Source organism: Lagenorhynchus albirostris, chromosome 9 (genome assembly GCF_949774975.1).
Source record: "Lagenorhynchus albirostris chromosome 9, mLagAlb1.1, whole genome shotgun sequence".
In the NCBI taxonomy this organism is placed as follows: domain Eukaryota; kingdom Metazoa; phylum Chordata; class Mammalia; order Artiodactyla; family Delphinidae; genus Lagenorhynchus; species Lagenorhynchus albirostris.
The window spans coordinates 98,420,664-98,447,238 of NC_083103.1; the positions used below are offsets into that span (position 1 = coordinate 98,420,664).

Consider the following 26,575-nt stretch of genomic DNA (forward strand, 5'->3'; position numbering starts at 1 on the left):
GAGCAGCCCTAGCACACTCGGCCCATCTCTTATGGCCATTAACGTATCGCCTTGTAAGAAGCTGCTTGTATATCTACGTTCTGAACTCTTTGAGGTCCAGGATCGTCCTTCCCTCTTCTTTGCTTGCTGGTGATAACACAGTGCCTAGCACACAGCTGGTTCTCGGCTGAGAAGACCTGAACTACCGAGAGTGTCAGAGACCCCCGTGGAACCCAGAGCACCAGGGTGGCTGCAGAGGAAGTCAGCCGGGGTGACACTTAAGCAGGAAATTCCAGTCTGGCTCAGAATGTGTGTTTTGAAGAGGGAGTGAGGATCCTGCTGGACCCGGACATGGGACCAGCCCAAATCCACTCATCAGGCCCGAATCCAGCCGAGGGTACCAGAGACCATGGTCTCTGAAAGGGCTCCAGCCAGTCAAACTTCAGCTGAGACAGCGACACCCAATAAACTCTTGGTTTTATTTTTGGTGTATTGGTCCATTTGGTTTCCCGGTAGGAGTTCCTTGAGAGGAGAAGGAAATAAAGAGAAAGGTAGGAAGAAAGTAGGAGGGAAGGAGGGTGGAAGGGAGGAAGGAAGGATGCTGCTTTGCCTCCCACAAACTGTGACCCTCGTGGTTGGGTAGAGCCATAGTTCTGGGGCCAGAGCCACCACGGACCCAAAATTCAACCGAGCTGCGGGCAGACAGTGGCAGGAATCCCAGCCCCCGCAGCCGCAGTAAAGCAAGGCTATCAGTGTGCGCTACTCGTTCCTCCCCATCTGGCTAATTTCCTCACGGCTGCGTGCCTGAGTTTTTTGATGAGCCGTTGCTTTTATCTGCTTTGTGCTCTTCCTCCCCATCCTTAGGCATTAGAGTTTGCATCACTTTTTTTTTTTTCCCCACACTCTGCTAAGAATGAACCCTAGACATAATTGGGAAGGTTAGGACCAGGGTCCGAAGTCAAATTTGTGCTCTCGTGTAATAGCAGAATCTCAGTAGTTCACACGTCCCTCTGATTCTTACCATGAAAGTCCCAACTCAATGGCTGCTATGATCCAGGAATCTCTCCTTGGAGTTTAAAGGGATATTTCCCCTTTATCTGCCCAGCGGGCTCTGCCGACTTCTGAGTCACTCTGAGGGTAGCAGCTGTTCAAGCTCAGCCTGGTGTTTGGGGTCTACCCCACACACCCCACTGTTCTTGGCATTTACCCCATCGGTGGACCATGGAGGTGGCAACTCTATGGCAACAGGCTTTCCTCAGTGGGATGGAGCGGCGAGATGTTCTGCCACTGCCTGTGTTCAGTCTGTTTTGTGGGCAGAGTTCTGGGAACAGACACAGCACAAACCACCATCAGCCTGGCGGTGGGTGAAGGAGTAGCAGAGCTCAGCCTCTGGCTCAGGACCCGAGGGAAGCAGTGCTGTCACTCCTCCTACAGCCTCCTGCCTAGAGAATCACACACCTGTTTCAGATCGGTAACTACTTTCTAGAAACTTCTCCAAAACAAAACAAAACCAAAAAGCCACTTTAAAGCACATTACTGCCAGGACGTTCTTTCCGGAATCTAACGTGAGCCCCTTGTGCTATTGCCAAAGCTTCTTTTACTTTGGCTGACCCTCGCTAGGAAAGCTACAACAGATATGATAACCTTCCATAACCCTGAGGACCTCTCAGACTTGTCTTCTTCAGAAAAAAGAACTGGTGTTTCCTTAGCCTTTCACCACGGCCTTGTCACACAAACCTTTCATTATCTTTCTCAGTTGTATCTTTGAATCCTCTCCAACACTTGGCTTTTGAGTTACAGGGACCATAACTTAATGAGATCTTTCATTTCCAGAGGACATTCCTAGTGCTGAAGGAAAAATAAATTAAACTTCAGATAAAATATATTTCTTTGGGGGAAGAGCCTAGGAAAAAAAAAATTGGATCCTTTATATAAATAGCACATCGCACTGCAAGCGAGCTTTCCTTTTCCCAATTGTTTTTGAAACAATGGGTCTTTTTTTGGGTGAACTTAATCCCTCAAAGATTCTAACCTCTAAAAGACCATGTTTTGTGTTCTTTTGTGGGTACAGGGCTTGAGGATTTGGAAAAAGCACAACAGGTGACCTCTGATTATCTAGTAAGTGGTAAAGGAAACAGGGCTTGCATCTTGGCAACAATTAAGCACCTTATGCAGGTGTGGGAAGGAGTTTCCTGTGTTTCCAGCTTTTTCGGCACCGGCTTCTCTTCCAAGGGGTTCTGAGGTCTTCCTTCTTCATAACCTCATCTTACTGTAAGTAGGCTTGTCTTCTAGAATGCAGTTCTACTTAGCTGTGCAGATTTTTCTATTCTGATCATTTGGTATTTGTGCTCAGAGTTTCGTGGGGGAAAAGAAGGGATTCTCTTTGGACTGTGGAAAAGAGCAACTGAGGCTGGCCTTGAATCAGGCTGGAATCTGCCCTTCACTCAGCACTCACCGCAGCCAGGCTGCCCTAAGCACGTGACTTGTCGTCCTTTACCTGAATTTCCCCCTGTGTCAAGTGAAGAAATTGGGGCCCCAGTTGATGTCTTAGGTCCCTTCCAATCTGACCCTCTGTGACTGTCACAGCATCATGGGTTCTTATTGCTCCAGAGAGGTACCGGGAAAAGGCAGGAGGAGTTGGGTTCAGCAGACAGTCAGGAAAAGGGTGCTTGGGAAGAGCATCAGTTTAAACTAGAAATTCCTGCCCTCTCTTCTCTCTCCCAAGGACCCTGAATTGGGGTAGTATAAAGGGATAGGAATAACCAATTATTGATCACCTCCAGTGAGTCAGGCACTGTTCAAGGCTCCTCACTGTAGAGGAGAAGTGCTCAGTGAATTCCATCACCACAGCCCCTCACACCCAGCCCACCCCACCCTCCCCCTTGGCTCAGCCCAGATCAGGTGTCCCAATCCTCTGTGCTTAAGGTTCTCTGTGCTCTCCCCTCATTGCACTGACCACCCATGTAATAATTATTTGTGCAGTTGACATTTTCACGCCTGCTCAACTGAAAACTCCCTGAGGGCAGGGACCATATAAGTCTTGTGTTTCAGTGTATTCCTGGAGCCTAGCACAGTGCTGACAAAGTCATAGCAATTCAGTAGGTATGTACTGAGCAAACATAAACTTGAATGCCTGAACGGACGGACAAGTAGCAAAGCTGGATACAAACCCAGAACTATTTGGCTTTTGGAGACCTGTCTGACGTTTCAGAAGCGCTCTCCTCGTACGCTCGTGAGCAGGGCAGTGACTCGCTGCCAGCGCCACCCTGTGATCCTGCCCCACCATGCACAGAACTTTTGAGTGTTTCTCCCACGGTGGGAGTGATAGCCGCCCTTCTCCAGCCAGCCCCTTTTACCAAGTGCTACTCGTCCCCAAAGATGTCTGTAAAATTGTTGGAGACGATAGATCCAGTCTGAGGCTGCTGGTGGTAGTTGGAGGAAAGTGGGAGGAGGCACTGGATTTAAAGCAGACCAATTGTCCTTCTGGGCATTTAACCTCAAGTCTCAATGGCCTTAATAGAAAGTGGTGGGGGGTGGGGGTGGGGGTGGGATGAACTGGGAGATTGGGATTGATATATATACACTAATATGTATAAAATAGATTAATAAGAGCCTGCTGTATAAAAAATAAATAATTTAAAAAAATTTTTAAAAAGCACCATTTTCTAGCACACTTTGCCAGGAGGCTGCGAATGAGAAAATGTTCTGTAGGGGATCTGGGTCAGGAAGAGTGAGTGGGTGAAAGGGAAGGAGGGAAAAGCAAGACATGACAACCTTTAGGGAAGCAAAAATAAAAGTCTAATGTGGAAATGGCTAAAAATAGATGGCATGGGCTGTTAGGCTGCGTGCAAATCCAATGCTAATTACATGGAAATTAATCACAAGTCCTAACCTCCCTGTGCCTTGCTGTGACCCCTGGGGGGGGTGCCCTGCTGCAGGTGTCTCCCCTACACCCTTGAGGAGGCTTAACAGTGCCTGCTTCACACCCAACTCTTGCCACTGCAGTGGGAAAAGCTGATAGGAGGCTAAAAATACTAACAATAGAAATCTGATTTCTTCTTCCAGACAAAAAGCCTTGGCATCCACAGGAGGAAGAAGTGTTCAGGCAGCATGTGACTGGTTGGTATGAAATAAATAAATTGAGAAAATAGCATGTAATTAACTCTAAGTGTATGTGGATGAGCAGGGATGTGCAGCCTGTGTCTAACGGGCCCTTTGGGGGTGGTGGGGGGAGGGGAAGGATCCCAAAGACCATGTGACCAGCCTGTGCATCGAGCCATTCGCCTCCCCCATCCTGGCCCCAGAGTGTGCTCTCCTCAGAGCTGTCAAAGAAATTCAGAGCATTTCCAAGACAGAGCCTCTGTCATGCTTTCCGCCCCCTCCTCCACTCAAAGATTCATCCTAGATATCGGGCAAATGGATTTAGAAATATCCTACTTACTTACCTTCCAGGATATCGCTACCCAGGGCTGACCCCACAAGGTGACCCTCCAAGCTTCCCTCATCTTTGGAGGCACATGCGTTTAATCCTAGACGGAGCTGGAGGGACAGGCCAGGCTGGAACAGTACTGATGGCCTGGGAAAGGATTTGGGGTTGATCCAAAACACTTCCTGGAGAGCGGCCTTAGGAGGGAGTCGTGGGATGCCCATGCGATAGGACAGGCAGGAGTAGAGAAGTTGGTGCATCTGAGAGTTGGTTACAAAGTGTGAGCTTCGAGGGGTAGATTTTTAAAGTACAAAACTGAAAACCCTCCCGCTGGCGGTGCTTGGTGGGGTGGAGGCTGCCCAGGATGGACCTTGATGTCAGTTCTCCCTTTGCTTCCATTGTTCTCAAGTGAGGCGTGCTCGGCCCCCCTCTCTCTGGCAGGTTGTTCTCCCACGTCGGTGACCCCTTCCTGGATGACCCCCTGCCCCGGGAGTACGTCCTCTACCTCCGCCCCACCGGCCCCTTAGCGCAGAAGCTTTCCGACTTCTGGCAGCAGTCGAAACAGATCTGCGGCAAGAACAAGGCGCACAACATCTTCCCTCACATCACCCTCTGCCAGTTCTTCATGGTGAGCCGCAGCCCCCCACCCCGGGGCACCTGCATCCCTCCAACCCCGGGGGACTGGAGTCAAAGCTGGGAGCTGGGCTTCCTGGGTGGCGCAGTGGTTGAGAGTCCGCCTGCCGATGCAGGGGACACGGGTTCGTGCCCCGGTCCGGGAAGATCCCACATGCCGCAGAGCGGCTGGGCCCATGAGCCATGGCTGCTGAGCCTGCGCGTCCGGAGCCTGTGCTCCGCAACGGGAGAGGCCACAGCAGTGAGAGGCCCGCAAACCGCAAAAAAAAAAAAAAAAAAGCTGGGAGCCTCTCAGGATGTTGGTAGAAACAGTCACGGGCTCCAGAGTTGGGTGAGCCTTTGAGGAATCAGTGAGGTCCACGGCTGCTCACCCTGGTCCTCTTTCTAACACCTGCCGAGACCTAGGTGCACCCTGGGTCTGGTGTGGCATCGTGATGACCGTGTGCTCCTCAGGACCCAGGGGACAAGCCTGACCCACTGGGAGACACACTTGTCTGGTAGCCACAAGGGGAATGGATTCTCTAACCTAGCTTCTCCCGTCTGTCATCTCCCTCCCCTCTCACGAGGAAAGAGCAGACATTAGAGAGCTGGGGGTGAAAAACGTAGTCTACAGATGGGGGAGAGACTTAGCCTCCTGCACACCATCCACAGGTTGTGCCGTGCTGGATCTTTCTAGAGATGGCTAGGATGCATTTCCCCTGCCATAGTTACCTAGCCCAGAATTCTCGCCGTCATGAAGCTTATGCAGAGACTGAATCAAATCCCTCTCATTCCAATAAATGTAAACATATTGCATCTACTTTGGTTCTCTGCAGAGATGGAGAAGAATTGACGTGTCCAGCTATAGTCACAATGAAGCAGAATGGTAGCATTTTAAGACAATATGTTTTTCTAATATTGGGGGTTGTTTTTCCAGAATCTCATTCATATTCTCCCCCATCTCCACCTTTTATAGGTGAAAATATGTTCCTAACACCTTCTCTTTTACCATTCATGCTGAAAATTAAAATGATGATCATTTCCTCTTAGTCATCCAGGCTCTTTCTCAAAAGCATTCAGAGTTTCAGACACTCTCATTGTTTCTTCTAGTGCCCGGGGGAGGCGGGGGGAGGATGAGGATATTGCAGCTCTTGGAGTCTCATTCTTCCCAAGTATCATGGGGGTGGAGGTAGAGTCAACTTTGGATCATGTAAGTGGAATAGAAGAGGCACAAACGATGCAAAACTGTAGAAAACACACAACGACTTATCGGGGGGTGCTGTACACTCTCTTGGCACATCCCTCATGCTTGCTTTCTGCTGGACCGGCCCTACTGCATTCTGGCGGGGCTCAGAGGAGCACATCGGAGCAGGGAGAGAGGGAGGGGAGAGGTTGTCCGTCGCCCCAGTTTAATTGACTGGTCGGATAATCCATTTCCAGATAATTGGGAGGCTGCAGGTCTTCTCCCTGCTCACAGACAGGAATGACGGTTCAGTTAGCAGCCTCCAGCTCTGGGCAGAGGATGCCAAAGGTGAGTAGCGGCAGACGTCTCCCCTTGTCTCTGAGCGAAGCCTCTTGTTTCCCTGCCAGTGTGAGGACAGCAAGGTGGACGCCTTGGGGGAAGCCCTGCAGACCACCGTCAGTCGCTGGAAATGTAAGTTCTCAGCCCCGCTGCCCCTGGAGCTCTATACCTCCTCCAACTTCATCGGCCTCTTCGTGAAGGAAGACAGCGCAGAGGTCCTCAAGAAGTTTGCCGCCGACTTTGCTGCGGAGGCTGCCTCCAAAACCGGTGAGCTTCCAGCTGCCAGGCCTGCCCTGGGCCCTGGGAATTGGAAAGTCGGGAAGGAAAGGGACAGGAAATTATTGTGGAGGAGGAGGGTGGAGTCGGGAGGTAGAGGGTCCTGCAGGAATGGGCAGAACGTGCCCAAGAACACAGCCGTTTCCTGCAGGACCCCACACCTCTTGCCCCTTTAAAAAATATTCAGGGCTTCCCTGGTGGCGCAGTGGTTGAGAGTCTGCCTGCCAATGCAGGGCACACGGGTTCGTGCCCCGGTCTGGGAAGATCCCACATGCCGCAGAGCGGCTGGGCCCGTGAGCCATGGCCGCTGAGCCTGCGCGTCCGGAGCCTGTGCTCCGCAACGGGAGTGGCCACAACAGTGAGAGGCCCGCACACCGCAAAAAAAAAAAAAAAAAAAAAATTACAGTTCTGCTAACCTCCTTGAGAGCAGGTCCAGTGTCTACTCCCTGACACCCACGTTGAAGGTACATAAATGACTGTTCCCATTGAACTATAAATGTGTTCCTTTGCAGCCCCACCATCTCTTCCCTGTTCAGAAATAAGGAACTTTTCTGTGTGTGGTTTTTTTTTTTTTCTGGCCATGCTGCCCTGCTTGCAGGATCTTAGTTCCCCGACCAGGGATCGAATCCCGGGCCCTCGGCAGTGAAAGCGTGGAGTCCTAACCACTGGACCGCCAGGGAATTCCCAAGGAACCTTCTTTTCCTCCTCCAAACCCCCATCCCAGGCAGGTGTTAATCTGGGTCTCCCCGTCCCCTCCGTGTGGACTGAGGTCTTTGCTCAGGGGGTCATACAGCACAGAGAGTAGAGTGGAACCACTTAGCATCCAGTAATCATCAAATCCACTGAGCCAACACCTTTCGACTTGCTGAAGCCCAGTAGACAGGCCCCTAAGCCTCAAAAGGGCCCTTATCCACCCCTTACAATGTCACCTGCTCTTTGCATGGGAGGTCTCAGTTCAAGCTAACAACTGAGGTTTACCGTCAAAGGAATCAGTTTGGAGGGACGCTCAGGATGTGTGCTGACTTAAAGGCGGGCGGCGGCGAGGCGGGACAGGAGGCAGAAGTTTGCAAAGCCTTCCTGTGTGACTGCAGGTGCAGACAGCTCCGCAAGGGCCTCGCCTGCCGTGAGACAGACAGACGGTGGGGGGCGGGGAGTCTTTTTGGTCCCTTTAGAATGAAATCACGATCAGCAGGTATTTATTGGGCACCTACTGTGTGTTTATCCATGAGGAACACAACAGGGAAGAAGAGGTGGTTTCTCCAGGCACCGTGTCATAAGAGCTGTGAGAAGAGAGGCCATCATCCCGCCATGGGATGATGGAGTGGGGCCCCCTTCAGAGAAGAATGGACAGTCACCCCGGGAAGACGCTGATCCGTCGGATGGGAATAGGGCCCTGCAGGAGGGCAGGTGGCATGAGCGCAGGCAGGAGGGAGCACGGTGCTGGGGCCGGTGGGCCATCGCCCTGATCAGAGTGGAGGGCGTGAGCTGCCCACCCGGGTCCTGAGTGTTGAACGCAGTGCTGGCAGAGGCCCCAGCTGGCCAGCCCCACCCTTTGCTCCCTGGGCTCCTGACCTTTGGCCTCCACCTCACCTGCCTGTGTCCCACTCTGCTCTTTTCATGCCCAGCTCGGGGCCTATTTCTCAGTGGCCTTTTCTACCAGAAAATCCCCAAATAGGGCTCAGGACTCTAGGAAGAGTGTGGTGAGGGCCCAGCATCACTGAACAGGATCACAGTGAGGTCTCTACTCTCAGAGGAACCCGGGCCCTTAGGTCACCTCTGTGCATTGGGAGCCTGCTCTCCTTAGATGCCCCACCTCCACCCCTTCGTCCCCAGGGACTCGTCTCTGCTCTCTGACTTCGGTGGAACCTGCCCCCTTCACAGGAGCATAAAATTTCAGAGAAATGGCCTCATAGGCAGATTATTTCCTGTTCCCATCCCTCCACCTCAGGGAAATGGCTCTTTTCATCCCACAGTAGCTATTGTCAAAACCACTAAAACTCCCACAAGAACCAAATCTAATGTTGTAGCCACAAAACCCAAATCATTCGCAAGTGAGTAAAGCAGGTCTCAGCCAGGACGCGGCCAGTTCATAAAGTACATATTGAGCAAAAGGCAGGCGGGCCCTTGCAGGCTTTCCTGCCAGGAAGGGGGCGAGCCAGCTCCTCCCCAGACATCTGAGTCCTCTCTGCAAGAACCGGTGGGCTTGGCTGGCTTCTGGGCCCTGGTTCGGCCCCCTGCTGGCGACTCGGAGAACTGGGTGGCCCGGTGTGGGAAGCGGGCCATCAGGTCTTTGCCCTAGAACTTGTGTCATGGTATTCAGACGTGTGGCAGACCCAGATTCCGTCAGCGAGTAGATGAAGTGTCATCCTCCATCCTTGATGGTTTAAGGAGATTCATTCGTGTGTCTTCATTCATTTAACAAATACTGAAAGCCCGTGGGGTGCTGAGCACGGGTTGGGGGATAGGGGGGTTATAATCCATGAACAGGACACAGAGCCCTCGCCTTGGGGGGCTTACACCAAAGAAACGCATGTGGTATAACAGAAAAGTACTCAAAACCACAGCCCCAACTTCTGCAATTCTTCTACCTCTGTGCGACTTGAGCAAGCCCCTTAATTTCTGGAATTCCCTAAATTCCCTCTAGTTGCATCTTCTTTGGTGTTTGAGCTTGGACAGTAGGTGAATCTCCCTCACTGAAAGACGGACAAAAGACAAAATCTCTTGCCTTGTGTAGGTAGGCTGGTGTCTTTTGGTTTGCTTTTTAGGGTGTCTTAGAATAACAGTCTGCCTACTTTAAACCTGTGGTTTTCAATCGGAGTGATTTTTGCTCCCTCTCTCCCCAGAGGTCCTTTGGCAAGGTCTGGAGTCGGTTTCTGTTGTTACAACTTGGGGGGTGCTGCTGGCATCTAGTGGGTAGGGGCCAGGGTTGCAGTTAAACACCCAGTAATGCACAGGACAGCCCCCATAACAAAGAATTATCTGGTCCAAAATGATGTTGAGAGACCCTGTTTTAAACTTTGAAAATAATCCATCTTTTCCCCTCATTTCTCCATCAGAACCACCCAGAAGCTAAGAGGCTTGATTTCAAAACGAAGGCAAGATACCCTGGGGAGTCCCATGATGACAAAATTTGCTCCTTATTTCCACATAAATTAGCTCATCCCTTTAGGTCTCGGTTTCCTCATCTGAATGGTGGGGCCAGTGACACTCATCTGGATTTGCTGTGAGAAGCCGCCAGTCAAAATGATTGTCTCTCAGCTGGTCCAGAAAAGCCAGACATGTGGCTCTTTCTCTCTCGGACTGTGGGTTTTCATCCCCTGCCCCACTCTTATTCCGCTGCTGTGAAGGAGAGACACAGGTTTTGTCTGACCGAGGGACTCTGTCCTCTGCTATTTGGGAAACAGATTTATCAGGGCACCGTTCTGTGTTTTTCCTTGTCTTCACCATCGAGATGCAACAGCTGCCTCTTTCCTTCCTTCTTCCAGAAGTGCACGTGGAGCCTCATAAGAAGCAGCTGCACGTGACCCTGGCTTACCACTTCCAAGCCAGCCAGCTGCCCACCCTAGAGAAACTCGCCCAGAACATTGATGTCAAACTCGGGTGCGACTGGGTGGCGACCATATTCTCCCGGGATATCCGATTTGCTAACCACGAGGTAATGTCTCCCTGGGGCTCCTGACTCTGCCAGGGGTGCCGGGGTGCCATCAACACCAGTAGCACTTGCTGCTGTGGGGAGATGGACACCAAAGGGAAGTAATGCCCAGGAGTCATCTGGCCTGGAATTTCATCCAAGCACTGGCCGGTTCACTGGGAAGCTTTGAGCTTGCATCTCTTGTCTCTGGGTCCCAAGTGGCTGAGCTGTGTAATATCCCCATTGTTCTGTCTGCCCTGCCAACCTTACTGGAATGATATAGAAATGAAATGGGAGAATAGATAGAAAAGCATGTTGATACATTTTTAAATATTCTATCAGTTCACAGTATTAACAGGTAGAAGACACCATCCTGATCTTAGGTGAGGAGAACACCTCAATACAAAAAAGACCCCAAACAAACCCTGAACACGTAGCTAACGGATATTTGCTGAGTATCTGTGGCATGCAAGTTACCATGGAACATACTAAAATTTTATTTTTTTAATTTTATTTTTGGCTTTGTTGGGTCTTCGTTGCTGCACGTGGACCTTCTCTAGTTGCGGCGAGCAGGGTCTACTCTTCGTTGCGGTGCGCGGGCTTCTCATTGCAGTGGCTTCTCGTTGCAGCACGCAGGCTTCAGTAGTTGCAGTACGGGCTCAGTAGTTGCGGCACACGGGCCCTAGAGCGCGCGGGCTTCAGTAGTTGTGGTGTGTGGGCTCAGTAGTTGTGGCTTGCGGGCTGTAGAGCACAGGCTCAGTAGTTGTGGCGCACAGGCTTAGTTGCTCTGCAGCATGTGGGATCTTCCCGGAGCAGGGCTCGAACCCATGTCCCCTGCATTGGCAGGCAGATTCTTAATCACTGCACCACCAGGGAATTTTAAAATGTGGTCCATATGAAATGAAAGCACAGACCAAATATTGTGAGAGTTTGTGTGTATCACGTGGGAGACCTGAGAGGGACAACTGATTCCAGGACAGGCAGAAAGATTGGCACGGTCCTGGCATCCTTCTTTTGAAGGAATTGACATTGCTTTCCAGGACAAGCACGTGCCATCTCTGAAGAGTCTTATTGTCCTTTTTTTCCTGAAGGAGAAGCTGAGACATAGGGATTCAGTGGCTGGTCCAAAGCTAAAGAGCAATTTAGGACCAGAACTGAAGCCAGAAGCCAGGGGTTCTGACCAATGAAGACGGGCAGCCCATCTAAAAAAAGACCACAGAGTTTGCAACAATTGTCATCCAGTTTAACTACATTTACGAAACATACATATAAATCGTTTCCTAGTTTTTCAGCAGCAAAAGAACTGATATTTTGTTAGTTTACGTAGCCTTTTAACATCTGTTTTAGATGTGTTTTTTAAATATGAGAAAGAGTTAGAAATTCAGGGTCTAGGCCAGGCGACCTCATCGTTGTTTTGGAAGTGTTTGGAAGAGCCAACCCACGACAAAGGTCCAGGACTGTGCGCGGGGCCCGAGAGTATCAGGGACGTACAGGTTTGTCTGGCTCTGCTGATGGGAATGTCATGTCCTCCTTCCAAGTCATTTGATGCAAGTTTCTGTAAAGACACAGCAAGGAGACTGGGCTTAATCTTACTTCAGAATTCTGAAATCTCCTGGACTTGCTTAGCACGAGCGCTAAATAGAACAAGAGAGGTGTGGCTGGCTGGATTCCTTCCGAGGGCAGAGAAAAAAAAGTCAAGGGTGGCATGCCAATGGACGGTGAGAAGTCACCTTTCTAAGAGAAGGAAGGTGGCGATGGAATTTTCCGAGGAATATCTTCTAATCAACACTGCCCTCCAGTTAACTCAGAGGGTAATTGCTTTTCTGCCTGACCCACATTCTGCTCATCTGGCATGGAGGGAAAGAGGCAGCTAGCGCCCACATGAATTATTTTCTAAAAATAACATGGCCTCTTTTATCTCTTATTTGTAAAAGCTCATTTATTACTGTTCCTCCTGATAAAGTTCTCCGTCCGAGGTCATTTGGCTTTAGCTGTGCCCTCCTGCATATGTAAACCTCTACTTGCCTTTCTCCTCCTCCTGTGCCCAGGAGGCAGGATTGATTAACTGGTCCAGTGAGGTGACGGATGTCCGGAGAAGGCCAGTGGTTTAGGCAAGGACACTCAGCAAGTGATGCTTTGGAACCCTCTGGGGTCTCACCCCTCTGCTGTTCAGATGCTCACTTGATGTGGGCTTGCAAATGCTTGCTTGTACTTCACACCGTCTCTTCCACGTTAGCGATCCCAGTGTGCCACGCCAGTTTTATGTGTCAAGCACTAGAAATCTAGAGGAAGGACAGAGTTACAGAAAAAGCATAAATTCTGGAGTTGGGCACACACGGCTTCAAATCCTGGCCCCCTCACTTTAGCGGTGGTTAGATTCGCTTTTACAACTTCTAGAAAATAATCCAGTCCTTAGTTCTCTCGTGTGCAGAATGCCGACAATACTTTGCTGGACTGTCGCATGAACTAGAGGACATATGGAAAGGTCCTACCGTAAGAGCCAGCACAGAGTGGGCATAGCGACAACGACAAAATTGCCACAGCTGTTATTGTTACTGAGAGTAAAAAGGGCTTCAGAGGCAAAGAGGGTCAGTTCCTGTCATCACCTGGGGCTGTATCTGCCCTTCCCAAGATGTCAGTCAGCAAACTTTGAGCTTAGTCCCCAAGTAGGAAGGGAGGGAAAACATACTTGAGACAGACTCAAGAGTGCTTACAAGTAGATGCTAAACATGAAAGAGTATCACATAGGACAAAACTAGGCACGTGAGCTGAGATCCCCCAAACTTGGGCTGACTTTTGCACACGCTTTTGGTAAGTGGGAAAGGGCTATGGGGACCTGGGCACCGGTTATAATTTGAGATTTGCCGCAATACCTTGGTGGTTTTCTTATTGATTATTCGATAAATCAAAGCTCCTTATTGTCCAGCTACCCTCTGCCCAGGACACGATGTCCCCTCTGCACCTTTCTGTGCCTCGATCTCCCTGGAGATCGCCTAGAGCTAGAACACTTAGCCCAGCGCCCCCAAGTGAAAGGAGGAATGAGTTCTTCTCCCAAGTCATTTTTGAGGTTCTCAAAGAAGAGACACTTCTGCCAAGTCAAAGGCATCGTTAGCCAGGACTATGCTGCACTTGAGGGTCTGAGGAACCCGAGTTGAGTTTAGACTTGTTCCCCGTGACTTGGTGCCCCTCTCCACCCTGTTCCCGGAAAAGGAATGTTCCTTTTGGTGTCTCAGCACATACCTAGCCTATAGATTTAAGATTTTTTTTCTTTAAGCTCTTTTAACAACCCAGCAAAAAAAAACCTTCCTGGTTAGTGTGGAAACGTGGTTTGAGTGAGTCTGTGGCAGAGGAGTGGGAAGGCGATGGGATGCAAGAAGATCTAGGGCTGAAGGGGACATCAGAAATCCACTGGAGCAGGTAGCCAAGTTCTGTACATTATCGTGTTCATTCTCTGGGGGGAAAATCATATTTTTACTGGCTCCTCTCATTAGCAACTGCCAGAAAGAAATTCTTTATTGACATACTCTGATGTATCACCTTGACCCCAGTGAGCTGATGAGCTCACAAGCCTACCCAGCACAGGATTCAGGGGTCAGCATCAGCTAGACGGAAAGGTAACCCCTTGAAAGCCAGCCATCATGGGTCATAGAAATAATTATGCTCCTTCTGTGTACCAGAGGCCTCAGGAGTTCTCTTAGGTTGTCTCATTTAACTTTTATAGTCCGGGTATCATTTGACAGATGAGAAAACAGAGGCCAAAGTTAAAAACCTGTGCGTGGGAACCAGAATATTTTGCCTGCCACTGGTAGCTTCAAGATCAAAGGAAGAGCGGATAGAACAGCCCCTCTTAGCCCTCGTGAAACACAGAAAATATTTTCCTTACTATTGAGGTCTCCTGCTGTTAACAAAAATGGAGTAAATGTTTTCCAAAGTATCTTCATGCCTATGCCTGTGATGTTTCTATATACCAGAAAAGGAGGCAAAAAGTGGAATAAATCAGCCAAGTGGCATAGCCTGAGGTTGGCCCTGGGGGCTTTTTCTGAGCCCAAAGAAGGAACACGTGGTCTCCATCTGTTCACTGACAAAAGCTGGTTACAGACATGACACACTGATGGCTGCGAAAGATATTTTTCTTTCTAGGCCTTTGTTAAAAATGGAGGTTTAAAGAAAGCTTTTTTTTTTAAATTATTTTATTTATTTTATTTTTGGCTGCATTGGGTCTTCGTTGCAGTGCGCGGGCTTCTCACTGCAGTGGCTTCTCTTGCAGAACAGGGGCTCTAGGCGCACAGGCTTCAGTAGTTGTGGCACGTGGGCTCAGTAGTTGTGGCGCACGGGCTTAGTTGCTCCGCGGCATGTGGGATCTTCCTGGACCAGGGCTCGAACCCGTGCCCCCTGCATTGGCAGGAGGATTCTTAACCACTGCACCACCAGGGAAGCCCTAAAGAAAGCTTCTTGAAGGCAGGGACCATGTCTTGTTTAAGCCGCTGAGTTACATGGAAGGGAGAACACTTCATTTCCAAAGCCTTCCTAGGGGAGTCTCCATCTGGGCATCGGTGACATCTGCATGGAAGACTCCCTTCCCGTGAGTTGCATTTCCAGGGTCTATTATGGCACCTACCCCGGCAGACGGAGCAGAGAAAACTAGGTCCAACCCCGTTTGTATAGAAGTTTACTGGAGAACCTACAGGTTTTCAGATGAATTTCTAAAAACCGTATCTTTTGAAGCAAAGACATGCCTGAAGGAAAGTCTGGAGACAGCCAGGAGCGCCAGCACATACTCACAGTACCCTGAAAAGAGAAGAAACGCCTTCTGATCTGAATCCAGATCTCCTCAGAGCCTGCAGACCCCAGGGGCACCTGTCAATGTCAGCTTCTGGACGTGTGCCCTGTTAGAGCAGAGCACACAGACCGGCCCTGGAGGCGCTCAGAAGAATGGGTCAGATGTGGGCCTCACGCATCCCTCTCCTCCTTTTTCAGACGTTACAGGTGATCTACCCCTACACCCCGCAGAACGACGATGAGCTGGAGCTGGTCCCTGGGGACTTCATCTTCATGTCGCCCATGGAGCAGACCAGCACCAGCGAGGGCTGGATCTACGGCACGTCCCTAACCACAGGCTGCTCCGGACTCCTGCCTGAGAACTACATCACCAAGGCTGACGAGTGCAGCACCTGGATATTTCATGGGTGAGCAGATGCTAAGTTCTTTGCTGCTTTTCAAAGAACATTGTGGAGTTTGAGGAGGTGGCAGGGAAACGGACTTGATCCTGGACGGGCAGGGCAGCAGTGCCAGTAAATGAAGTCCGAGGGGGAAGAAAGCCCTATTGGTTCCAGACTTTCAGGGAAGGGCTGAGCTGGGGCATGAGAAGAATGGGAGATGGCTTGCCCTGCTTTGCTCTGCCTGCCCCCATTGGATGTAACATCTGTCTGAGTTCCTGACTGGAGACTAAACTGAGGCTGCTTGGGGGACCATCTCTTCTGGCCTCAGTGTGGGTCATCCCAGCACTGAGTCTTTATGGCTTTGGGGCTTCTGTCCACTCTTTCTTGGGTCATTGCACGGAGGGGTCTGACTCCCCAGAGAAGCAGGACAGGTTCCCACTATGCCAGCCAGACCAGTAGTGAAAGGATTTGCAAGGGTCAGGAAACCGAACCGCCCCTCACCGTGAGGTGACCCCGAGCAAGTCCTGAGACTTGGCATGTGAATGCCTAGATGACAGAGACCATTTCTGTGGCAATGGGCAACCGCCAGAGCCTTAGAAAGACAAGCGGCCCCTCCCCCACCCAAGTTTTCTGGAGAGTGATAGCGTTCCACCCATCCCTCACTCCTGCTTTGCCCCCAAACCAACCTGGTCCCACGTTGAGAGTGACCTGGGCTGCATGACCAGCTTTGTCCTGAGAGAGAGGTGCCTTTTGTTCCTCTTTTATGTTTCTTAATCGGAGGAGTTCAAAGCCAGCCCTTCCCTGGTGCACGCGGGCATCTGGCCAGGGTGTGTGTGCTGGTTTGTTTTTCCTCCCTCTTGTTCTTGCCATGTGCCAACGTGGCTGAGAGCCGGAAGCTCTGAGCACCAGCTGCATGGTGTGTAACACTGCTTCTCTTTTATGACAGTAATAACAGAGACAGGCAATTTCAGTGAGTGTTTTGCCTGGAGGAAGAAAAGAAAAGACGGTCCCCTACCCTGGTTAGCAGCAAGCCGGTAAACCACAAACCCAGGGATGGGAAGGAATATCTTCTTCCTTCATAACCGCCTCCCCAGCGACCCTTCCTCTTCCTTCCCCATCCCCACCCAAGGAACATCCAGCATTTGGGGGCACAAATTGGAAGGTCAAAGCTGCCTTGTGTTCCCGAGACCTTTACTTTTTTTTTTTTAATATTTATGTATTTATTTGGCTGTGCCAGGTCTTAGTTATGACACGTGGGATCTAGCTCCCTGACCGGGGATTGAACCCGGGCCCCCCTGCATTGGGAGCACAGAGTCTCAGCCACTGGACCACCAGGAAAGTCCCCCCAGACCTTTGCTTTTTCAGAAATGTTTCTAAGTTGGGTTTCCAAAGTCACCGTTTTATCCCTGTAAAAAAAAAAAAAAAAAAAAAAAGCATAATATATGTGAAGAAACAGAGAATCAAAAGATTATTTGATGATATACAGCTCCCAGATCACATTCTTAAAAGTAGGGCTCCCTGTGGGAAGAGTATGTGGGAGAAGTTCTGCTGACCCGGTTCAGATCTCTGCATCTAAACCCACTCTTGCCCAAGTTAGAGCTCCGCTGAAATTGGGGGGGGATCCTCAGTGACCTCAGTCCATGGATCCCAGGGAGGTCTGTGTGTCATCTCCCTTTATTTGGAGAGATTACTAGTGATGTTATTTCCCTGGGAACCATGTCTGAAATTTCACTATCAGCTGCTACAGCCAACCCAGCTGAGAGTGGGGGAAATACTAATATACTAGGTGTTTGTTAGGACACTGTAATTAAGAATTTGAGTTTTTACTCCAGTAGTCTTAGATTCAAATCCTGACTCTCCCACTCACCAGCTGTGTGACCTTGGCCAACTAACATGACGTCTCTGAGCCTCAGTTTGCTAATCTATGAGATGGAGATGATAATTGCCTTTCCCGTAGAGGCGTGTGTGAACACTGCTGTAAAGGACTTAGCTTTATGTGGATCAGGGCCGTGTATAAAACAGCACTGAGTCTACAAGAGCAATTAGCTTTACGGTTATTTTCTTTTTCTAACTTGTCTTTTCTAGTCCTCTCTTACATGCTTGTCAAATCAAATGTCTCTTCCACAAAAGCGATCCTATAGAAGAACTGTACTTTCCTAATTAACCCCAGAAGTGGAAATGACTCAGCGAGGCAGAGCCCAGCTGCTGTAAGACAGCCTTGTTTCGCCCCTAATGACAGGTAGCCTGGGGGAGGGAGAGCCACAGGTCCTCAAGCATGACGTGGCCGACTTGATGGGAAGTTGCAGAGGGGATTCAAGCAACCAACAAGTGGGGACTTGGGGTCAGCAGCCCTTCACAACTCTTCCTCCCCTGTCCTCAGTTTTCCGAGTCCCTCCTAAGGAAATATTTTCCTACCACCCTTATTAGAGCACCCTGCCGGGTTCTGAGTACCTCCAGATATGTACCAATTGGTGAAAGTCCTGCCGTGTCCTCTAAATTGGGGTAGGCTGGCCGGTCCTTCTCGGCTGACACGCAGCCCTGATGTGTCCTAGGGAGGTGCCAGTGTCTCTCCGATGCTTGAGAAGATGTTCCGGGCGTCAGGTGCAGCTTTCTGCCTACTCTGCGCTCAACATGAAGCATCTGACTATTGTCTTACTGGAACTGACAGCCCCAAACTGCCTCAGTGAGTCGGGGGCTTTGATGACAGTGACAGTTGAGAAGAGAAGGAGGCTGGCAGTCTCGCTGCCGGCTGAGCTGAAGGAGAGAGAGGAGGGATTCTAGCAGTGTCTTCACAGCTGTAATAAAGTAAAGAAATTAGGGAACATGTACAAGTAAGATGTCAGGATGATTCCATATATCCAGACATCTCGGGCGCTGAAGCTGTGATGAATCAGACAGTGAAAATGAATTTTCTTTAACGGTGTGATGTTTGGGAGGGTCTCGGTTTAAAATAAAGGAAAACAACCAGCCTATTAGACTGTGTGAATGGTACAAGATTTCCTTAGAAATAACCCCAAAATATTAAAAAATTAAATAACCATAAAGCTAATGGCTATTTTAGATTCAGTGCTCTTTTATACATATGGAACTTTACCCTATTTGTAAAGAAGCAAGAAATCTAAAATTTAAATGCTCTCCCTTGACGCTGCCCAGTGATGTCTGTTGGATTTGCCTAACAACCATATTTGAATTGCAGTGTTTATTAGATAAAGCTTTTTGGAGGCCTTACTAATCAAAATAATTTAAACACAGCATGATTTGCTGCCTGTCTTTCAGCAAGACCTCTTTTGGGGCTTCTGTAGTTACAGTGTTACATCCAGAAATGAGAGCTCTTGGCTCAAAGCTCTACACATCTGGTGAGAATGGTCTCCTCTGGAAAAATGCTGTATTTAATCATCTTGTTGGAGGTATGATTGAGATGGGGGAGGGGTTTGGAAACTGAAGGAGGTAGAGTAGGGGGTAATGGGCAAAGGTTTCCTTGACCATTAGGAGCCACAGGCAAAGTGGTAGAGACGGTCAAAATCCTCCCTCTTATTTGTCAGTTCAGATGGAAATCACCATGGAAAAGATTAAAGGCAACAGGAATTGTTTATTTCTTGGAGCCAGAAAAAGAGCTGGAGACAATGGTACAAAATTGATACCTCATTATTCTGCAGCATGCTTTGGGTGCCAGCCACGCCTGTGGCATCCTAATAAGCACAGAATCACAGGCCCCATCCCTGCCCACAGGGATGAACGCATCTGTTCCAAGTACAGAAATCCATCTACCACTAATTTATTAACTGCAAGACTTCAGTATAAAACAGGATGTTCCTTATAAAAATACCAAATCGCTATGTCGTACACTTGAAACTAATATGATATTGTTAGTTAATTATACTTCAATAAGCAATTTTTTAAAAAGATGTTCCTCTGCAGGCATGGGATGCCCCCTGCTCAGCTTTCCCAGCCATTGCACCGCCCCAGGGAGTGTCTCCTACTCATTCCCACAGTCCCGTTGAGCCCAGGGGTGAAGTGCTGATGACTTCTGGCCAAAGCAGTAAACGTCTTCCTTGTCTTCCCTCTGCAGTTCTTACTCGATCTTAAATACATCATCTTCCAATGCGCTCTCATTTGGGGATGGCATCCTGGAGAGGCGGCAGTATGAGGACCAGGGCCTGGGGGATACGACGCCCCTGACCGTCATCTGCCAGCCCACCCAGGTAAGGTTGACTGGCAGGGCCGCCTCCTCAACTCTGCTCAGGATTCACTGAGCACCTTTTTACTAAGGATGAGGCCTTGCCCTTGCTGCCCCCAAAGGGTTACCTATCTCTCAGGGCACAAGAGCCTAAAAGATATATAAAAATTTAAGGCTTAGGAAGAGTCAGATGGGTGGTGCTGACAGTGACTCCCAGCATCTGGGTCTAGGCTGGTAAGGAAGGCTGCTCTGCAGAGAGGATGATATGTTATCTGTAAAGTAGTGACGCGGTTGAGCCTTGAACAACGCGGGGGTTAGGAATGCCGACCCTCGATGCTCCGTACAGTGGAACATCCACCTGCAACTTACAGCTGGCCCTCCACCTACCCAGTTTGCTTCCTACGGATCCACGGGTCTGCATCCTCAGATTCAACACACTGCAGATTTTATCGTAGTATTTACTTTTGGGGAAAAAAATCTGTGTATTAGTTGGACCTGCATGGTTCAAACCCAAGTTGTTCAAGGGTCAACTGTATCTAATCTATTTTACAGGCCATTGTGAAGATGAAAGGAAATAAGGATACGGTTCTTAGCACAGTTCCTGGCACCTAGTGAACGCTCAGTGTATGTCCGATATATGCCAGAAAGGGTACAGAATGGAGGAGTTTGTAAAGTGTATGTACTGTATTGGCAAATGTGAAGCCAGTAGGAGCTGGCAGCCCTGAGGAAGCTGGGAACAGCTGACTCCATCAGAAAGAAGGAACATAGAAACATCTGTAAGGATCCACGCAGTAGTTCTAGAAACCAGAGCCGTTTGGACAAGCCTTTGACTAGACTTGCCGATTTCATCACCCAGAGGTAGCAACTGCCCTCCCCGAGCCACTTCTGGGAACACCGTCTTGCGTGCAGCGAGACCACAGAGCCTAACCTGCGATTAGAATGGGCAAAGCGGGACCTCCTGGCCGGAGTAGCCTTCGGACCACCACACGGTGGAGATGTGGCAGATGTATTTGTGGTAATAAAAGTCCTCGCTCCCTGAAGAAGTTGATGGAGCATCTCGTTAGGGGAAGAAGCTGTCCCGCTACATGGCCGTCTCTCCATCCTGGCTAGTTTTGCCCCTGAGCTGTAACTCAGGTGGTCTTCGTGTTTCAGTACTGGCCAGATACTAATCCTACCAACAGCACAGCAGTAACAATAAAACCATTTTCATAGCCCTTCTTATTTTGCAAAGCACCTGCAGTGCCTCTCATCTGAGCCTCAAAATAACTTGCGAGGTCAGTACATGAGGCTTACCACCCCCATCTTATAGAAATCCGAGGCAGTTAAGGGGCTTATCCCGCTCGAACATTAGTGAAACTCGTTCTAGAGCGCAGCTCACCTGACACCCAGCTAGCTCTGAGACGTGTCTATGTGTGTGTCCCCACTTATAGCCTTTCTTTCTCTGCAGCCTCTGAGGATCAGCGGCCAGCCTGGCCCTCAGAAGAGATGCCTCTTTGTGTGTCGGCACGGTGAGAGGATGGATGTTGTTTTTGGGAAGTACTGGCTATCCCAGTGCTTCGACGCCAAAGGTCAGTAATTGGTGGGCCTGTTCAGCATTGGCATACCTATCATGGCCTCTAGGGGGCAGAGTCAAGCTACTTTTATCTAGATGGAGTCACTTATGAAATGCCTGTCATCTGTTACATTATAAGTCCTTCCAGATTGGAGTGTTAGGGGAGAGAGAAGTGTTCTTACCCCCATTCTATAAACTGGGACACCATGGACCAAAAAAGGCAGATGTCTTGCCCCACAGCCGCATGGCAAAGTTAGAGGCAGAGACAGGTGTCTTGATTCCATGACCAGACCTCCCTCTAGTAAGTCACCCTGGCTCATTTTGGTTCCATTTTCATTTGGGTGGCATGTTTAAGATAGGGAGGCTTGCACCTCAGAGAATCCTACCTGCTTTAGAGTGTCTGGTTGTTACTTTCCCTTAAAAACTATCTCTTGTCACTTCCGTCAGCGGAATGGAAGCGTGGATTCCAGGACACAGTACTAAAGGAGGAGGTCAGCTTCAATATTTTCTAGAGAGCTCAGTTCAGTCTCTGTGGCCAAAAAGGAATGGAAGTGGAGGGGCTGGCAGGACCAGCAGTGGAAGCCCTAAGGAGATAGGAAACTCACATCGCCTTGGCCTGACTTTTCTTTCCAGGTCGCTACGTACGCACTAACCTGAACATGCCTCATAGCTTACCTCAGCGGAGTGGCGGTTTCCGAGATTACGAGAAAGATGCTCCAATCACCGTGTTCGGATGTATGCAAGCCAGACTCGTGGGTAAGTGTCCTGGAGTGATCACACAGCCTTTCCTGGCGACTTCTTCCAAAGGCTGGCTCCAGTGGGAATGCCAGAATGCTGCCTGGGGCTTTCCTACAAGTACTATATTTCCTCAATTCAAAAGGGATTTATTATGTAACCATTAGGTCCAGGGCACTGCGTTGGTTTGCCAAAGTGAACAAGGTGTGATCCCTATCAAGGGGCAGACGGTCCAGTGATGGGGCAAGGTCAGGCTTGGTGCGGCAGACAGGTCAGCTTCTAGCGCAAGGATGAGAAGGCAACCCAGGAGTGGCTGAAAATAGAGAGGCCCACCAGTCTCCAAGATGCTCAGTTCTTTGCAGATCTAGGTCCATACCTGCCACACAGAGCCAGCAGCAGCCTTGTCCCGTTCAATCATTTAACACACGTCAATTGATCACTTACCTTGTGCAAGGCACCATGCTAGGTACTGGGGACCTAAGCGTGAGTCCCCACCCTTGGCGAAGCTTGTAAGTGGATAAATAATATAGAGTATTCTTGTTACTCAAGAATAGAACTATGTACAAAGTATCATGGGAGCACAAAAGAAGACATGAGAGGAGACTAGAGTAGAAGTTAGTAGGAAGGTGGGACAGCATCTCAGTGGGAGGATCAACATCAAGTCATAGACATGAGAAGCAGCGTCCACAGTGCAGAGGAAACAAGCCTCTTGTTTCTAGAGCATCAGCTGTGACCAGGGCGGGAGACAAGGCTGGCGGGATGGAGACAGACAAGTTCATGGAAGACTTTGACCGCCATGTTAAGGCATTTAGACTTTATCCATGAGAGAAAAACGGGCATTTTACTGCTTGTTAGGACCAGAGAGACAGAAAGAAAATAGACAAGAAGGGTGTATCCCTTGGTCTTTCACAGAAACACTGGTCAGGAGAGTTGTTGAAAATGAGACTGAAACTGCTGGCCCTATGTGAGCGCCCACCTGGAAACAGAGGTTTGCAGGGTCTGTCTGGCACCCTCTCCGACACTGAGAGTCAAGTTGAGGCTTCGTAAATCATCGGATGGATTCTTCTCTGGTTTCCTTCGCAGGTGAAGCCTTATTAGAGAGTAACACCATCATTGACCACGTCTACTGCTCCCCGTCCCTGCGCTGTGTGCAGACTGCGTACAACATCTTGAAAGGTGAGACTGGATAAAGGTCAGCTAGCCCATCCCTCCGTCTCCAGGCAACCTGACACAAATTATCCTACTCAGGGGACATTAGCCGGTTGAAAGCTTTGAATTTGAAATGTTGAGCAGTGATTCTTTCTTTTGGAAGATGACTTTGCAAAAGTCCCCAAATCATACTCTGGCAGCGGAAGTGAGATCAAGAGAATACACAAATCATGTTTTTCTTGAAAATGTAACGCTCTCTTCGATGAATTAGAGGCTTGTAAAATATTGTTCTCTGGCAGTAATTTAGAGCCTACAGAGCGTGATCCTTTTTTGTTTTGTTTTTTTCTTTGTTTCCTCCCACTCTGCTCTGTTTGCCTCTTTACAACAGGGAACGGTGCTCCTAGGTGTCTGTAAATCTTAATCACCCTTGTTTCTTTAGTTCATTGGAAGAAGTTCAAACGTACCATTGTTATAAAGATATTCAGCTCTTACCCTAAAATCCGTGGAAGCTTGTGTTACAGGAATCTCCATTCTCATTTCACTGGAAGGAAAACTAGAAGAAACAGGGTTGACTGTTTACTTATGCCAAACAGACAAGCCAGAAAAAGCTGAGTCAACAAGGAAAGTACACTACGTTTGAGACTTCTGTTCGTTAACCTTAAGTAAGCCAGAATGCATCTGTGTATTCAAACGCATTCTCTATCACATTTGCAAGGAAAAACTGTTGGCTAAATGCAATACAAAGAGTTAAACAGGGACAGTTCCCACTCTGAGGACAATTACACAATCACAAAACACAGGACTTGTGCACTGGCATTGGTAAATATTCAACACTGGATTTTCTAGTAGAGAAAATGAACTATCTCTATGATACGCAAATATAATGTAAGCTATTGTAAAACAGTGGATGCTAAGAATTTCTGAAGTTTCTTGGTAAGAACATCTTGGAACTTACTTTAGAAAGAGGAATTACAGTAGTCACAGAACTGTAATAAATTATATGGATAATGACTTTTTCTTTAATCAGATACCATTTAAAGCCAGCATACATCCTGGTGATGTGACCAGAATAAACTCATGTGCTTATAACACAGAAATTTAAAACTCTTGTCCAAACCTGCCTACTTTACTTCCTTAAGCTATATATAGCATCTGCTAGGAAAGAGAATAGAAGGTTTATGAGCATTTTTGTAACAATTTGGCCTCTAATTTACTTTTCCACTGAGAACATAGTAATACTTCCTTCATCTTCATTTTATTTTCCCTCTAAGGTTTACAACAAGAAAATCACTTGAAGATCCGCGTAGAGCCTGGTTTATTTGAGTGGACAAAATGGGTTGCTGGGAACACACTACCTGCGTGGATACCTCCATCAGAGTTAGCTGCAGCCAACCTGAGTGTTGATACAACCTACAGGTAACCCTTTGAAAGCGCTGTTTCCTGAGGCCAATGTGGAAGTACTCTTCTCCACCAGGCCAGGCTAATTAAGCAGATGAAGGACCAGATGTAGCCCACAGCCAGTTGTCCATATTGGTGGAAGTCACGCTATGATTTAAAAAAAAAAAAAAAAATGGAGAAAGCCAGCATTCCCTTGTATTGGGCATTGGTGTGGAGTATGTCTCCCATCACATGCACTAGGGTTTTCTGACTTTACTACATTGATTTCAGTGAATAATAAAACCACTTCGCATGCCAGGAGCACACACCAGCTAATGATAAAGCAGTTCAGAAGCCTGTTGGGAAATAAGGGAAATGACGGTGTCTTGCCTTGGATTGTCGCTTTCGAGTTTTCAAAGCATTTTTAATTATCTTCATTCATTATTGCTATAACCCCAGGATGGAGGCAAGCCACTTTCATATGTGAGAGAGTTCTGTGGGCTGCCGAAAGTTATACATGTAGTGGACATATCTGACAATAATAATAACTAACCTTTATTGATCATTTTCTGTGTGCCAAACACTGTGTAATCTGCTTTATAGTAGTCCTTTGCTTTTTCCATTAGACTATTATTAGAAAGAAGTGTTTGTAGATTGTAACATACTTACATTAACCATCAAAAATCCACTCGGGCTTCTTAGTGACATGATAAAAAAAAATGCTTTTTGTGTTCTTTATAGCAGTATTTATTTTAAATATTTTTAGTAAGCAATGATATTTTTCTCTCTAACCCCTGTATTTGGTTTCAATATTTTTGTTAGTTGTTCCTATTAAGCGTTTAAAATATATCTGATTATCTTGTCAGTGTGCAATAAAGTTTTAGGTTGAGCGCTAAAAAAAAAAAAAATCCACCCAGACATTTGTAAAATGTCTTTGAAGAAGGACAGATATTCACAACCATTACGGTGGGGAATTAAATGCATTTCTTAAAACAGAGTTTGGAACAAGTGACCAATATAAGCAAAACTTTCTTCCTTGTGCTATCCCTTGACCTTTCATTTCAAATACCTACCCAAACCTCAGATGAAGCAATGTGAGTTTCTGGCTAAGGCAGGAGAGAATATCTTTTCTTCCATACTAATTTTTGGCTCTGCAAATAAGACCTCAGATAACCCCATTAGTTAATTACTGTGTGCTACTTCTTGCCTTAAAGGAATGAGCATTCCTCAAAAATAAGATTAAATCAATCAATCAGATCCTCTACTGAAATAATTCACATTTTGTCCTATCTACTCTATGGCCACTGTTTTTCTGTTCCTTGGGAAGCAGCAATAAATGACTGTCCCCATGCCAACAGCCATCATCCCTCTGCCCTGGAAAGAGAACAAGTTACTGCCAACGTCGGTAAAATGACTTTCCTCACCTACCACCCAGCCCCACCCAGGCCAGCTAGCCTTCAGATTCCCCTTTAAGTGCAGCCTGCAATTCTTCCCAAGCTATTTACAAAGGTCCCCAGAATCATTCCACACACAGACACATACCCCACCAGCAGTACGAACAGAAGGATGAATGCCGGGAACCTGGGGGTCAGGACACGGTTCATATTCCAGATTTCCTTTTCCTCTACGAAAAATCAAAGTTCTATTCAACCATTTTGTGTTGGGGCTTGGGGTGGTGGTGAGATTAAGCCTCTAATTCTATAACTCAGTCGTGAAATTCACCCATCAAGCATGTGAGAGGCACAGCCCCTAGAGTCAAATTCACTCTGAAATTAATTCCATCAAGTGAGCAGGGCTTCTGAAGCAGGTAGTGGTGCCCAAATGATTGAAGAAACGTGGTGATGTGCAGAGGGGCAAGAACCGACAGGCAGGGTATTATAAGCCAAGCAAGCACTGCTCATAGATCCCTCCCTGTCGCCTTGAACAGGAGGGAGGAGCGGCTGGAAGGTGGATTTAGGCTGGTGACCAATACCCAAGCGT

The 26,575-nt window shown here is 48.4% G+C and overlaps 1 protein-coding gene across 2 annotated transcripts in view; it reads left to right on the forward strand.

The window, feature by feature from the left end:
* UBASH3B (ubiquitin associated and SH3 domain containing B) overlaps positions 1 to 26,575 on the forward strand; it is a 138,717-nt gene that overhangs the window by 102,017 nt on the left and 10,125 nt on the right. Inside the window, exons 2-11 of one of the 2 annotated variants that reach the window (XM_060160634.1) lie at positions 4,045 to 4,098; positions 4,847 to 5,033; positions 6,608 to 6,806; positions 10,301 to 10,470; positions 15,424 to 15,632; positions 19,675 to 19,807; positions 21,230 to 21,350; positions 21,968 to 22,090; positions 23,153 to 23,245; positions 24,490 to 24,634. In XM_060160634.1, the coding sequence (XP_060016617.1) occupies positions 4,045 to 4,098; positions 4,847 to 5,033; positions 6,608 to 6,806; positions 10,301 to 10,470; positions 15,424 to 15,632; positions 19,675 to 19,807; positions 21,230 to 21,350; positions 21,968 to 22,090; positions 23,153 to 23,245; positions 24,490 to 24,634 (1,434 nt within the window). Of the gene's footprint in view, positions 1 to 4,044; positions 4,103 to 4,846; positions 5,034 to 6,607; positions 6,807 to 10,300; positions 10,471 to 15,423; positions 15,633 to 19,674; positions 19,808 to 21,229; positions 21,351 to 21,967; positions 22,091 to 23,152; positions 23,246 to 24,489; positions 24,635 to 26,575 lie in introns of both variants that reach the window. The other variant, XM_060160635.1, reaches the window with a different exon arrangement.